The 12,663-nt window shown below is 44.8% G+C and overlaps 1 protein-coding gene across 1 annotated transcript in view; it reads right to left on the minus strand.

The window, feature by feature from the left end:
- Positions 1–437: 437 nt before the first annotated feature.
- The window catches only part of ATIC (5-aminoimidazole-4-carboxamide ribonucleotide formyltransferase/IMP cyclohydrolase), a 58,143-nt gene continuing 45,917 nt past the window's right edge, over positions 438–12,663 (minus strand). The window contains exons 13-16 of the mRNA XM_082260917.1: positions 12,517–12,609; positions 3,033–3,215; positions 2,721–2,873; positions 438–614 (exon numbers count right to left, since the gene is read on the minus strand). Coding sequence (XP_082117043.1) covers positions 495–614; positions 2,721–2,873; positions 3,033–3,215; positions 12,517–12,609 — 549 coding nt within the window. The 3' untranslated portion in view covers positions 438–494. The remainder of the gene's footprint in view (positions 615–2,720; positions 2,874–3,032; positions 3,216–12,516; positions 12,610–12,663) is intronic.

Consider the following 12,663-nt stretch of genomic DNA (forward strand, 5'->3'; position numbering starts at 1 on the left):
GGAAATTTCCCCAGCTGCATGCTAGCTCCAGAGCAGGGACTAAGTTTTGGGACAGTACCAAATATGACCTGGTAATCAGCCCTGTGCAGTCCCTGTATAGCTGGGGTGGAGAGTGAGATGAAGAAGCAGTACAAGGAGCGGGTGGTGACCACAAAAATTAGTTTTGGCTAAAGTTGGGCAAATAAGGGACGATAAGCTAAATAACATCTATAGTATAATGTATACATTTGAATATTTAATATGGTTGAGCTTTACTTACCATTGTGAAAGTACAAGTTGTAATAAGAAAAAGAAAAAAAGGGGGGGGGGGGGGGGGAGAGAAAAAAAAAAAAAAAAAAAGAAGGATTGTAGAGACTGACTCGCAGATACGCAGAATGAATAAACTAGGAGAGTCCTGTGCAAAATATCAGCAAATATTGATGGAAATAAAGACACAGTTGAAGTGCCCCACAAACTTTTTATTGTTACAGTATAAAGAAGTTGTTTTTGGAATGTTAGTGGTGGAAAAGTCGCAGGTTTGTGTGCGCCAACACGATACCCAGCTCATTGCAAGCCTCAATTACCACTTTGTCGGCCGCAGAGCCTGATGGAGCAGCGATGTACTGAACCCCACTCTAAAGAGGAAAAAAAAATGATAAATACACTATTGCAAGCAGGATAAGGATAGAGAATATATTAATATTTACTGGTCTTTAATTTTATAGCAGTGTCTCCTCTAATAAGGAGCAATCATAGTGGAGGTGTAAAAAATTAATACATTTATCATAAAGAGGTTTTAAACCTTCCTCACTCTACAAATGGATATTGCTATCCAAGTCCTTATTGCAGAGTGCGCTCCTGACTTCCTGTCTGTTAAAACTGTCATTGGAACAGATAAACCCTTCACAAGTTTTATTGCTGTCTATGTCACTACTGCACAGAGCTCCTCCACAAGTTAGGTATATTGTCAGTCTGCAAACAAAGGGTTAGTACAAACCTGTGTCCCGCCATTCATGTGGATTTTAAAGTAGAATTTTAATCCAGTAAGGGAGGTTTATAACCGGTCAGATTTTTTGTCACCATCTGTGTACCATTTCCCATAGCCAAACAGGAAGTGAGAAGAAATCCTTGCAAATTGAGGGAATTCCATGGGGACCCCCAGGTCAACATAACTAGTGTCCCAATTGGAAGATTTCTCCGCTATTTCGGAGGACACTATTTAAAAAAAAATACACTTTGTCTTCAGCTATACTTTAAGCTTGTAGGGGTGTGTGTGTGTGTGTGTAAACTTGGTCTCCAATTGAGAAATATGGTGTTATCCGCCAGACCCCTACTTTATTAGTGTGCATCTGATACTCTTAGGAGTGTGTCAGCTACAGAAGAATTTTTAGTCAGTGTAGCTCTTCAAGAGTGTGACACTACGGTGCAGGCAGAGGGACAGTTTTTTTTTTACACTAATAGCATTTAGTCACCTTTAACTGCATTTGTTCTGTAATGTTGAAATTCTCAGACAACTAAAGCTCTGTGTATATTGGATAGCAAAATAATTCACGGATGTTGCCATGATTGTAAAGACCTTGGACACATTGAAAAATAATCTGTCATGACAAATTGGAGGCTTCCATTGCTGAATTCTCTATTTGAGAATGCGGATTTTCAACATTATATAAAACAAGAATCATCTAGTGACCGTCTCTTGAAAGCAAAATATATATCGATTAGAGTCCTGGTGCCCAGCCCACATGTGGCCAGTCAGTGCCTAGTGTGCAGCCCGCTGTACTCGAGGTCTGGAGAACAAGGGGCAACACACAGTGTCAATGCCTTAAGATCATCAGCCATCGTAAAACTGCCAGCAACTCAGCTAAAATGACAGCCAAGTTATAGTCTGTTCATAACATAACCTATTTACCTGCTCTGTGCAATGATTTTGCAGAGCAGTCCCGATCCTCCTTTTCAGGTCCCCCCCCCCCCCCCAGCGCTGCTGGCCCCTTCCTCCTGTCGAGTGGCACCATAGCAAGCAGCTCTTGTGCACATGGCAGGATCGAGATGGGGCTCAGGAAAGTATTAGGGGGGCTGCTGCACACAGGTTTTTTACCTTCATGCATAGAGCATAAAAAAGATAAAGACCTTTTGCCTTTACAACCACAAAAGTTGATATTTTTAACCACTTTTATTCCCCTAACATGTTAGCTACCGCTAATAAAACACAAAATTATGCAAAAACACAAGGAAAAGGGCACTTATTCTTTAACTATAAAGTAGCACACAGCAGCGACCACTGTCTTTACTTAAAAATGCTGCCTGGCACCTTTGAAAAAAATGATTAAATTAAAAATGGGGCACAACTTCTGCAGCAAAACTCACCTCATCCAAACACTGGTTTGTCCAAAACAAAAAGCTAGTACTCATTAAATGAATAAGATCATTTTACAAAAAAAAAACTAAATCTATTGTGTGACCCAGATAAGTCGGGGGCTGCACTTGAGGCCCTATATATTTACAGAGTTGGCCATCTACTGATTTTTAGCACCCAGATTCGCTCACTTTCCAATACTACCTTTGTACAAAGGAAAAAAAAAACTTTCCATCAGACTCATTGGTTTAAAAAGCTTTACATTTTTGCTCAATATTATATGATCTTTGTCAATTATTGTGCTACAATGTAGAAAGGCACAGATAAAAGATAGGCCCTTGTCCATTATAATGGTATAGAGACTAGACAGGCCCAAAATTATTGTTACCTTTCTGGCTCGCTCTACATTGTCTCTAAAGGGGAAAAAAGCATCAGAGCTCAGGCAGACCCCAGTAAAGGTAGAAATCCACTGTTTCTTATCTTCAGGAGTCAGCAGTTCAGGGGGATGTTCAAACAGGGCTTTCCACTGTTCCAGCTCCTCCTGTGAACATAAAACACAATATGAATATACATTGTAAACCACAAATAAATATATACACACACACACACACACACTCCCCCCCCCCCCCCCCCCCATATATTTTTCAAATAGACGTCTAAATAATCCAGTACGTGTTGTACAGACACTTTTTATACTTGCCTTTTCTAAGGTGCCACTCACATACTGATCAATGGCATTTGAGATCTCTGCTCGCTTCACACCAGCCTTAAACTTCATGCCAAGAACACGTGGGTGGTGCCTCAGCCACCAGTTATCAGCTTTGTCTCCAGCCAACCGGGTGCAATGTATGCGAGACTGCTGCCCGGCACCCATACCCACCACCTGACAGAGGAGGACATTTTTTAGAATAAAGGGACAGCACACTCACATTCTAATGGCTTGTAATATAGCACACAATTCTCCAGATATACTACTAGAATTAGAACCTTACTTTAAATTATATAGCATTAGGCAGAAGAAAACTAGAATTTAGTTCATTTTGTATATTTTAAATACTTAAAACATACATTTGTATTCAAGTATAAAAATCAGTCAGAAATAGTATTTTATGCAAGACAAAAATGAAAGGGTTACTAAACCCAGGAACCTGCATTCATTAGATCTGGTCTCCCACAGTACATAACATGGAAATACAATTATTTTAGTAAATATAAACTGCTAAACCCCTTTTCTCATCAGCAGTTAGAGCAGTCTTGTGACTCATCAGTGCCAAGCACTGGTGAAAGTCTGTAGAGTTTTCTGACTCGCCTATGAGACTGCAAGACCCCAGACCCCCTGTCTGGACAGTGCTGATGGCCTGCACCATCCCAAGAAAAAAAAAAAAAAAAAAAGCCACACAACACACCCCTAAGGATGTGCAGCCTGACTATAAACTATATACTAAATTATTATTAGGAGTCTTTGGAAGAAATCAGAGCAGATCGGATTCCACAGCAAGTATAACAAGCATGCTTTATTGTATATACAGACTGATTTTACTGTTGTGGGTTTAGTAACATTTTAAAGTGGACCTTTCAATCCATGTAAGGCCCATTTTTAAATTTGTTGTACCCCACTCCCACCTTGCTAACACAATGAAAAAAATGGTTACTGTAGGAGGAAAAAACAGAGTTCGGTCCCTGGTAATGCTTTTCTGAGAAGTCTTCCAGTGCAGCATTTGAGAGATAGGCTCCTCCCACCTGAAACAGGAAACCATTGTCCAACATTTTGAATTAGTTGGTCACACCTGTGTGCCTCAGTGTTAGTAAAGCACCGAAGGAACCCTCAGTAAGCCTATGTATCTGCGCAAATATTTTGTGCCATCACTTTAGGGTGGGAACAAGTGCTGCCCTGGAAGACTTCTCAGAAGAGGGGAAAAAAAAAAAAAAAAAAAACCCATGCATACTTACCAGGTACCTAGCTCGGTTTTCTACAATTGTCTTCCAGGGCAGCATCTGACAGAATGCATCAAGCAATACTTACTAGGGAGGGAATAAGGCCTGGAGCACGTACGGGCCAAATGCCTGGTCCTGACTGGACAGACGATCGAAGCGATAATGCCTTACAAAAAAGGTATGGAAGCGCGACCATGTCTGCTCAGGTGTTGCCCTTTTAGACAGAGGATTCCCAGGCTGGGGGGGGGGGGGGGGGAGAAGAGGCAAGATTTTGTGCTTGGTAGGCTGCCTGTATAGCAAAAAAAAAAAAAAAAAAAAAACTTTATCATCTGTCTATCATGTTTTTTCAAGGCCTGTTCTCCCTTATTAATCCCTGCGTGGAGGACAAATAGTGGGGTAGCCTTTCGCCAGTTCTTAGTTTTCTCGAGGTAAGCTATGAGTATTTTTCTTACATGTCTCTTTTCTTGCGGTCTATTGAATTTGGAAGAGCGTTGATAACCACATTCTGAATTCTGTGGAAAGTTGGCGATGTTTGGTAGAAAGGCCGAGTCTGGGGAAGAGGACTATCTTATCCGTCTGGATCAACAGTAGGGTTTCATCATGGATAGAGCCTGCATTTCGCTTACACTTCTGGCTGACAAGGGCCACAAAGGAGTAAGATATTTATCTGAACATTTCTCCAGAGGTTCAAAGGGCGGAGATGAATCCTCCGAATACTGTCGAGAGAGAGGTCCCATGTCTGGATTCTGTTTGTAAGTCTAGCTCTCTAGAATGAGAAGAAAACAATCTTATGGGTGGGTCTTCCGCCAATCTGATGTCCAGCAGGAAACTAGAGCTGCCACTTGGACCTTCAAAGTGCTATGAGAAATTTTTTTGTCCACCCCTTCATGTAGGAAATCTAAAACTGCTGGGATAATTCCTGTTGGCGTTTTCTATGCTTCTGTACCAGAAGACGCACTTCCTCACTTTCTTGTAAATGGCTCTAGGTATGGGTTTTCTGCTGGCTAAAATTAGTACATCTACAGTTCCTTCCTCTGTAGCCTCACCCTCCCTTTCAGTAACGAAGGCCGAGAGCTTCATGACCTTGTGTTATGGGTGATTTACTGGCCCCTGCGATAGGTGGTTTGTAATGTCTGGCAGCGATAGGTGTGGTTTAATACAGAGATTATTCCAGGTGACTGAACCATGCTTTCTGGGGCCAATAATCACTGTAGTCCGCTCTTCTCTGATTTTTTTGGATTACCTTTGGTATTAGGGTGGTCGGAGGAAATTAATAACACAGGTGGTATGCCCAGCTTTGGTTGAACGCATCTACCTTGATGTTGCCATCTGTGGGGTCCAGAGAGAACAACTTGGGAGCTTTGGGTTTATCTTTGAAGTAAACAGATCACCCTCGAGCACCCCAAAAGGTTTGAGTGATCCACGAGAAGGTTGCTTGATTTCGAGACCACTCCGTCTATTTTTGACTCTAGAAGTCCGCCAGTGTGTCGTCTGTCCCCTTCAGATGGACGCCCGAGATGGATCTGTTTGTTTCGGCCCATGACCATATCGTTTGACAGGCCCATTACGCGAGGAGATTTTGTTCCCCTTTGCCTATTCAGGTATGCCACAGTTGTGGCGTCTGACTGAATCCAGACATCTCTGCCCTGAATGGCCAATTGAAATGATTCTTCTACAGCTTTTAATTACGTCATGTCTGAGAAGGCTCGAGACCAATAAGAAATCACATTCCCCTTGTGTGCAGAGATCCACCATATGTGCTCCCCACCCCAGGGTACTGGTGTCTGTAGTGAGCCGCACCTTGTTGGTCTGTGGTGTAATGACACGGACTGAGCCACCACCAAAGTGCTTTGACGGAGCGAGGGACAGGAATAATTGTCTCTAAGTATAATGGGTTGCCATCCCACCGGGCAAAAATGATTTTGTAGAGGCCTCATGTGGAGCCGTGCCCAGGCGATGGCCATAATCGAGGAAGCCATTAGTCCTAACACCGCCATGCCTCACCTGATGACCATGAATTCGGCCCTCAGAGATATGTTATGGTCTCCGATTTTTTTTCTGCCTTTTCTTCCTTTCTTGGTCACTGGCATCTAGTACACATCCCAAGTTTACCACCCTCTGGCTTAAGGTTAATTGCAATTTTTCTGTGTTCCCTATCCATTCTAAGTTTTGCAAATAGGAGATGCTTGTGTGCAGATTTGTTTCCAGACTCTGCTGATTCTGCAAAGAACAGCAGATTTTCCTGGTATGGCACCATGCCTATGCCCTGTTGTCTTGCATTTTTTTAGGGCTTCTGCCATTATTTGAGAAAATTCTGGGCGCGGAAGAGATGCCGAAAGGCAACAATGTGTACTGTAGGGGGTAGAGTGGTTGCCGGGTCCTGGACTGCAAACCCTAGGTATCTTTGATGGCTTCTCTTTACTGGCACGTGCAGATATGCATCTTGCAGATCTACTGTAGCCATGAATACTCCCCACTGGTAAGATATTCCTGACCAAATCAATGGACTCCTTCCAGAATCTCTTGTACTCTTTGTTGAGTGGTTTGTGAGGTTCAGTATGAGCCTTAGTTTGCCTGATCGATGCTTCCTCGCAAATGTGTGCGCAAAACTGGATTTTTGTCTTACCATAAAATCCTTTTCTCTGATGTTTATTGACCGACACAGCTCCATATCTTGACCATTGGGTTTATGCTGCCCCCTAAGGAGTAGGATAATAGGCGGGGAAAGTTTGACGCATTACGCCTATTGGGCAGTCCCAGGGAGTATACTGCCACTTCCTTCTATAGGTCTTCGTTTTGGAACAAGCAGTGTCAGAACATAAAACCCAACTCAATAGAGGGGTGGGTGCTGTGTCCCGTCAAAGAACATCAGAGAAGAGGATTTTACTGTATGACAAAAACCCAGTTCTTTCGTTCATTAACAGCAGTGCCATATCTTGACCCTTGGGCCATCCCAAAGCAGTGTGAACATGAGGGGTGGGAAGAACACATCTTGAGAACACAAAAAAACTTACTTCCCAAAGGCTAGAACAAAAAAGCCAAAAAAAAAATACACCCTCAAAGAGGACTAATTCTTTCCAACAGCAGCCTGCAAAACCTTGCAGCCAAAGGCAGCAACCACATATGCCAACACATCCACCATATAAAATTGTGAAAGTGTGCACGGACGACCAGGTGGCCGCCTTGCAAACCTGCACCACTGACTCCTGGTGATGGAAGGCCCAAGAGGCACTAAGCGCCCTCGTAGAATGTGCCTCAACAGGGAAAGGAGGATCCTGACCCTTCATGGAATAGGCCTGCAGCACCATCTGCTGCAACTTTTTCCAGATGGATCAGGCAGACGCAGCCAGTCCCTTATGGGGTCCATCCGTAAGGACAAACCGGGAATACGATTTTCCGAATGACTCAGTCTCCGCCAAGTACATGATTGCCCTAACCACATCCAAAGAATGTAAAGAAATCTCTTTAGGGTGCTTAGACTTAGGGCACAAGGAAGCAAACAAGTCTTCATTTAAATGAAAAACCAGAAACGACCTTAAAGAAGGAAGAACTGGCAAAGACTATGCACCACTTTAGCTCCGTGAACCAGTAAGGTGGACGACAAACAAAGTTGCCAGCTCCGACACCCTACATGCAGAAGACAAAGCTACCGTCTGGGACAACGTAACCAGAGGAATCTTGAATATTTACCAACGACAGTTACTGAAAAACCGACAGCAGTTGAGATCCCACAAAAAGGCAATGGAGACCACACTGGGGAGCCAAGTGGTGAACCCCCTGAACAAATGTGTGAACCAATGTGTAGACAAAAGGATGTTGAAAGAAAACCGCCAAAGCTGAACCTGGCCCTTTATGGTACCCAAGGCCAGACGCTGCTCAAGACCTTGTTGGAGGAAAGCCAAACTCTGAGTCACCGAAAAAGGAACAGGGGGGAACCCGAAGAGATTCACACCTGCAAAGAAGCTCCTCAAACGAGATACTAAATCTTCCTAAAAGTAGATTTACTAGCTTTCAGCACCGTGAGAATCACTGTTTCAGACAACCCTCTATCCTTCAGCACCAGGCTTCTGACAGCCAAGCAGTTAAGCCAACGACTGTAAGGAAAGATGAAGATTGACCCATGGGCCAACAGATCTCCTCTAAGAGGAAGTCTCCAAGGAGCATCGGTGACCAACCGTATCAAATCTGCATACCAAGACAGGCAATCCTTAAGTAATCCCTTATGCCTTAAACTATGTAGGAATCTTGGCCGAAGTTCTAGAAGAGAAAAGACGTATAGCAGACCATGCCCCTAAAAAGGAGCCACCAGTGCGTCTGTGGCATCGGCCAGAGGATCCAAAGACCATGCCACAAACCCAAGCACGTTCCTGTTGAACGAGAGACGAAAAGGACCACCCTGAGAGTTCCCCACCGGAGACAACTGATGAAACACCTTGAGGAAATGTCCAGTATATCGATCGGTAGCCTGGATTATTCAAGGAGTCCAGACCCCCCTGAGCACAATCCGTGCCAAAAATGCCACCCCACTTGAACAGGCTGGCATCCGTGGTGACAGCCGTCCAGTAAAGGGGGGGGGGGGGGGGGAAAGAAAGATTTTCCCTGTCGAAGCGCCGGAGAGCGAAGCCTACGAATCAGAGACCCTCTCGTACCCCGGCTCAACAAGATCAGAGATTGTATAGACAGTGGATTCCTGCCCCACATGGCAAGAATCTCTTTGCAGAGGTCTCGTGAGGAACTGTGCAAACGGAACCGCCTTGAAGATAAACACCATCAGACCCAGTACCCGAATGCCAGTCCTGAAAGACGACCAACTGCTGGATAACAGGAGCCAAATTCATTCTGCAGATTTTGGAGCTTGTCCATGGGAGAAACACCCTGGTTCAGGGCGAGTCTAGAGCAGACCCAGATAGTCCAACTAGGTGGACCAGACCCAGATAGCCCAAATAGGTAGACGGAACAAGAGCCAATACCTGGAATCTTAATTTCCAACCAAACTCCTGTCCACACAGTAATCTCCCAGTTGTCCTTTAGAGCAGTTGGAGACTCTGCTCGCAGAAGATCATCCAGGTACTCCAGTACCGCATTCCCCCGCTGGCACAAAAATGCCAACACTGGGGCCAACACTTTGTGAAGACCCGAGGAGCCGAGACAAGACCTCTTGATAATGCTCCTCACCCACGGCAAGCGGAGGTGCGGATGACCGACATATCGGAATATGAAGGTAAGCATCCTTGATATCAGTAGAGGTAAGAAGATCCCCCTGATGTAGGGATGCCACTACCGTACAAACGGACTCCATTCAAAACATCTGTACCCGCACAAGCGGTTCATTGCTTTGGAGGTCCACAGTGACTGTTTAGAGGGACTTGGGGGGGGTATCTGGGGGTCCAACCATCCCAGGGAGGGGCCCACGTCCACCCTGAAAGACCAAGAGAGAGGGAGGGGGGGGGGGGGAACTCTACTTACCACACCTTGGAACCAGACGGGCACCACTCATCAAAAGCTAGGTTGGACTCTGGCAAGGGAGGCATCTACTATGAGCATTTCGCCCAGGCTTGCATGTCTTTCTCTGCGGAGGGGTACCTGCGCTTGACCGGGGCTGGTGGGAAGAGCTTCTTTTGCAGCTCCTCCCATTTCTTACTATGTTTTTCAGGGTCTAGTGTACTGGGAATAATTCTCAGTTTTTTGGTTTGCAAGCCCTTGTACATCTTGTCATGCAAGGAAAGTTGTGCAGTTTTCTGTTCCTTGGGGCCCAGAGTATTTGCTACGGCCCACAGCAGATTGTCCATGTCCTCTGAATAAAAATGGGTGCCTTGTTCATCTGAATCTGAGCATAGGCCATCTTCCAATCTCCGAATCAGTCTGCTTCCTGTTCTGCTTGATCCAACTTGCAAGAGGGGGGATGGATGCTCTACTGGTAGACGAGGGACCTGGCCTGGCTGGAGCTTGTTAGAACTTTTCTATAGCAGAGCATAGTGTCACAATAGTTTTTTTATTTCCTTTTTTAAAGGAATTAAGCATATCCTTGAGGAAGCCTTGTGACTCTTTGGCCACAATTTTGTTGAGGCATATCTGGCACAACGTTTTTTCCAATCTTGAGAAATCCTGTAACTGCAAGAGACGCATGCCTTGTTGCCAGTCGTTGCCCTTTGTAAAAGTAAGCACAAGGGACCCAAGTAAAATAGGCGGTTTCCATACACAAACGCAACGTATTGTTTGGGGGGGGGGGGGTCAAGAAAGGAGGTGACACCAGAGCGCTCCAGCTTAAGTTGGAGCTGGCCCGGCATGCAGAATCTGCAGGGCAGGGTGGTGAAGTGTCCGACATGGTCAGCCACGAGGAACCACTGCTTAGGATCCTTTAAACTGCTTCCTGCTCTAACCCCATGCAAGTTGGTGAATATACCTGCACATACTACTGCTTCACTGGTGTTTCATTGGAAAGGAAGGCCCCATCTGTATGCTTTGCTGTTTTTTTTTTTTAATTCACGCAGCTGCCCAGAAGGGATGTCACCGGAAGTGCCCTACTCCAGCGTCTCGCTCTCTGACTCTCCTAGCCTCCTCCAAGATCAGGCGCCGGAAAGGACGTGCCGGGCGCAATCTTGCTGCTCCCATCTCAGAGGGCCAGAGGGAATAGTTGCTCTCCGCTCAGCCAGATATGGGGGCTGCTGGGCTGGGGCGCCGCCCGCTCGTCAAGCGCAGGGTCCGGACGGATGGGCTGGCACCAGCAAAGATGCGGCCCTACCTGTGTGTAAATGGCATCTGGCATTTAGCACAGCTAGGGGGGGGAGAATAGTTGCATGTCCCTCAGTAGGGACAAAACCTCCAGCAGAGAGCCAACTTGGCTCGGATTGGTGCCTCTGGCATGAATGGGAGGCTGGACAGGGAGTCCCCTGCAGTAAGCACAAGAACTTGGAAAATATTAAATCATTGCAGCTCCCGTGGGTCTGGAGGAAACACAATCAACTGATGCACGCGGTTATGACTAACAAATTTTCAATGGTGGACTGTTTCCTGTTTCAGGAGGGAGGAACCTCTCAGTTGCTGCCCCGGAAGACTGGAGAAAGCTAATATACTCACTTTTCACCCCCCCCCCCCCCAAACCATATTCTGTGGTGCAGGGGGTGATGTCATCCTGTTTGCAAGATACTAGGAAATACTCCAAACTTCACAACAACTTGCTGTAGCATAGTGCTGAAAGGGTCTTCTACATTCTCCAGATCTTATCTGAAGACAGACGTGGACATTGTTTTTTTTTCCAGGTGCATGGTCCATTTTAGGGCACTAATGCATCGCTACTAATCCGAAAAAAACTAAAAAAAAAAAAAAAAAAAAAAAGGCACAGCAGGCGATTTGTCCACCCGTGCTCTATAGCATAGAGCTTTGAATGGGGGGGAGGGGGGTTAACTTAACAGCTTTAAAATCAACTGGATTACTTCTTCCCCAGCTTTAGTTTGGGACTTCACTACATATCAAAGTGATCTGTATACCTGCTGAACTCTTCTTAGTACCATTACTAATGTCCTACACATATTTTCCTGGTGCCCAGGAAGAAGTAGAAAAAACGACAGAATAATAGTTCACAGAAATAATTGGAAATCATAATCCTGGTCCCCATGTATCCAATTGCATTAAAAACAGCAACAATGTAGTGCACAGGCCCACCCTTCTGATTTGTCAGTAACCCTGGGTTGAACTTGTCTGGGGCTGAATAGTTTGTGGAAAGGCATTCTGCTGGCTGATGTCCATACCCTTCCTATTTGGTGAGTCACTGACCAGGAAAAAAAAAAAAAAAAAAAAAAAAAAAAAAAAAGAAGAAGTATGTAGTGTGCCAAAACTGCATCCTTCAAAAATAAGCCAGCAATGGCAGCTGCTGTAATTTTACCTTGATAGATGCCTTTAAAAATGGGTCTCTACCATCACCAAAACAACCCAGATGAGAACTGGATAGAGATAGATAGAGATATATACATACACACACAAAAAACCCTCAAAGATTTAGTAATATTATAGCAGTTTTTTTTTTTAAAGTTATGCTTCTTTCCAATAAAAACGATCAACTTGGCATCACTTATTTCTGAAAGGACACGATTCCTGCACCAAAATTCTGGTTATAGCAAACATGTTACCAGACTGGCCAGCGTTAGGCCTCATCTTGAGCAACTCAAAATGCCAGATCAGGTAGAATGTACATGGTCTTAAAATAAAAGACATGAATCTGACAACAAATCCCGCTACCAGCTAACAGTTACCTGTCCATCCTTGGAATAGCACACCGAGTTGGACTGAGTGTATTTTAGTGCGATTGTTGCAACAATTAGATCTCTTGTCGCTGACTCCGGAAGCTAAAAGTAAAGCCAATACACAAGTTAATCTAGGTGTTAGGGACACTGCACACA

This window comes from Pelophylax lessonae, assembly GCF_965119305.1.
Source record: "Pelophylax lessonae genome assembly, chromosome: 6".
Taxonomy (NCBI): Eukaryota; Metazoa; Chordata; class Amphibia; order Anura; family Ranidae; genus Pelophylax; species Pelophylax lessonae.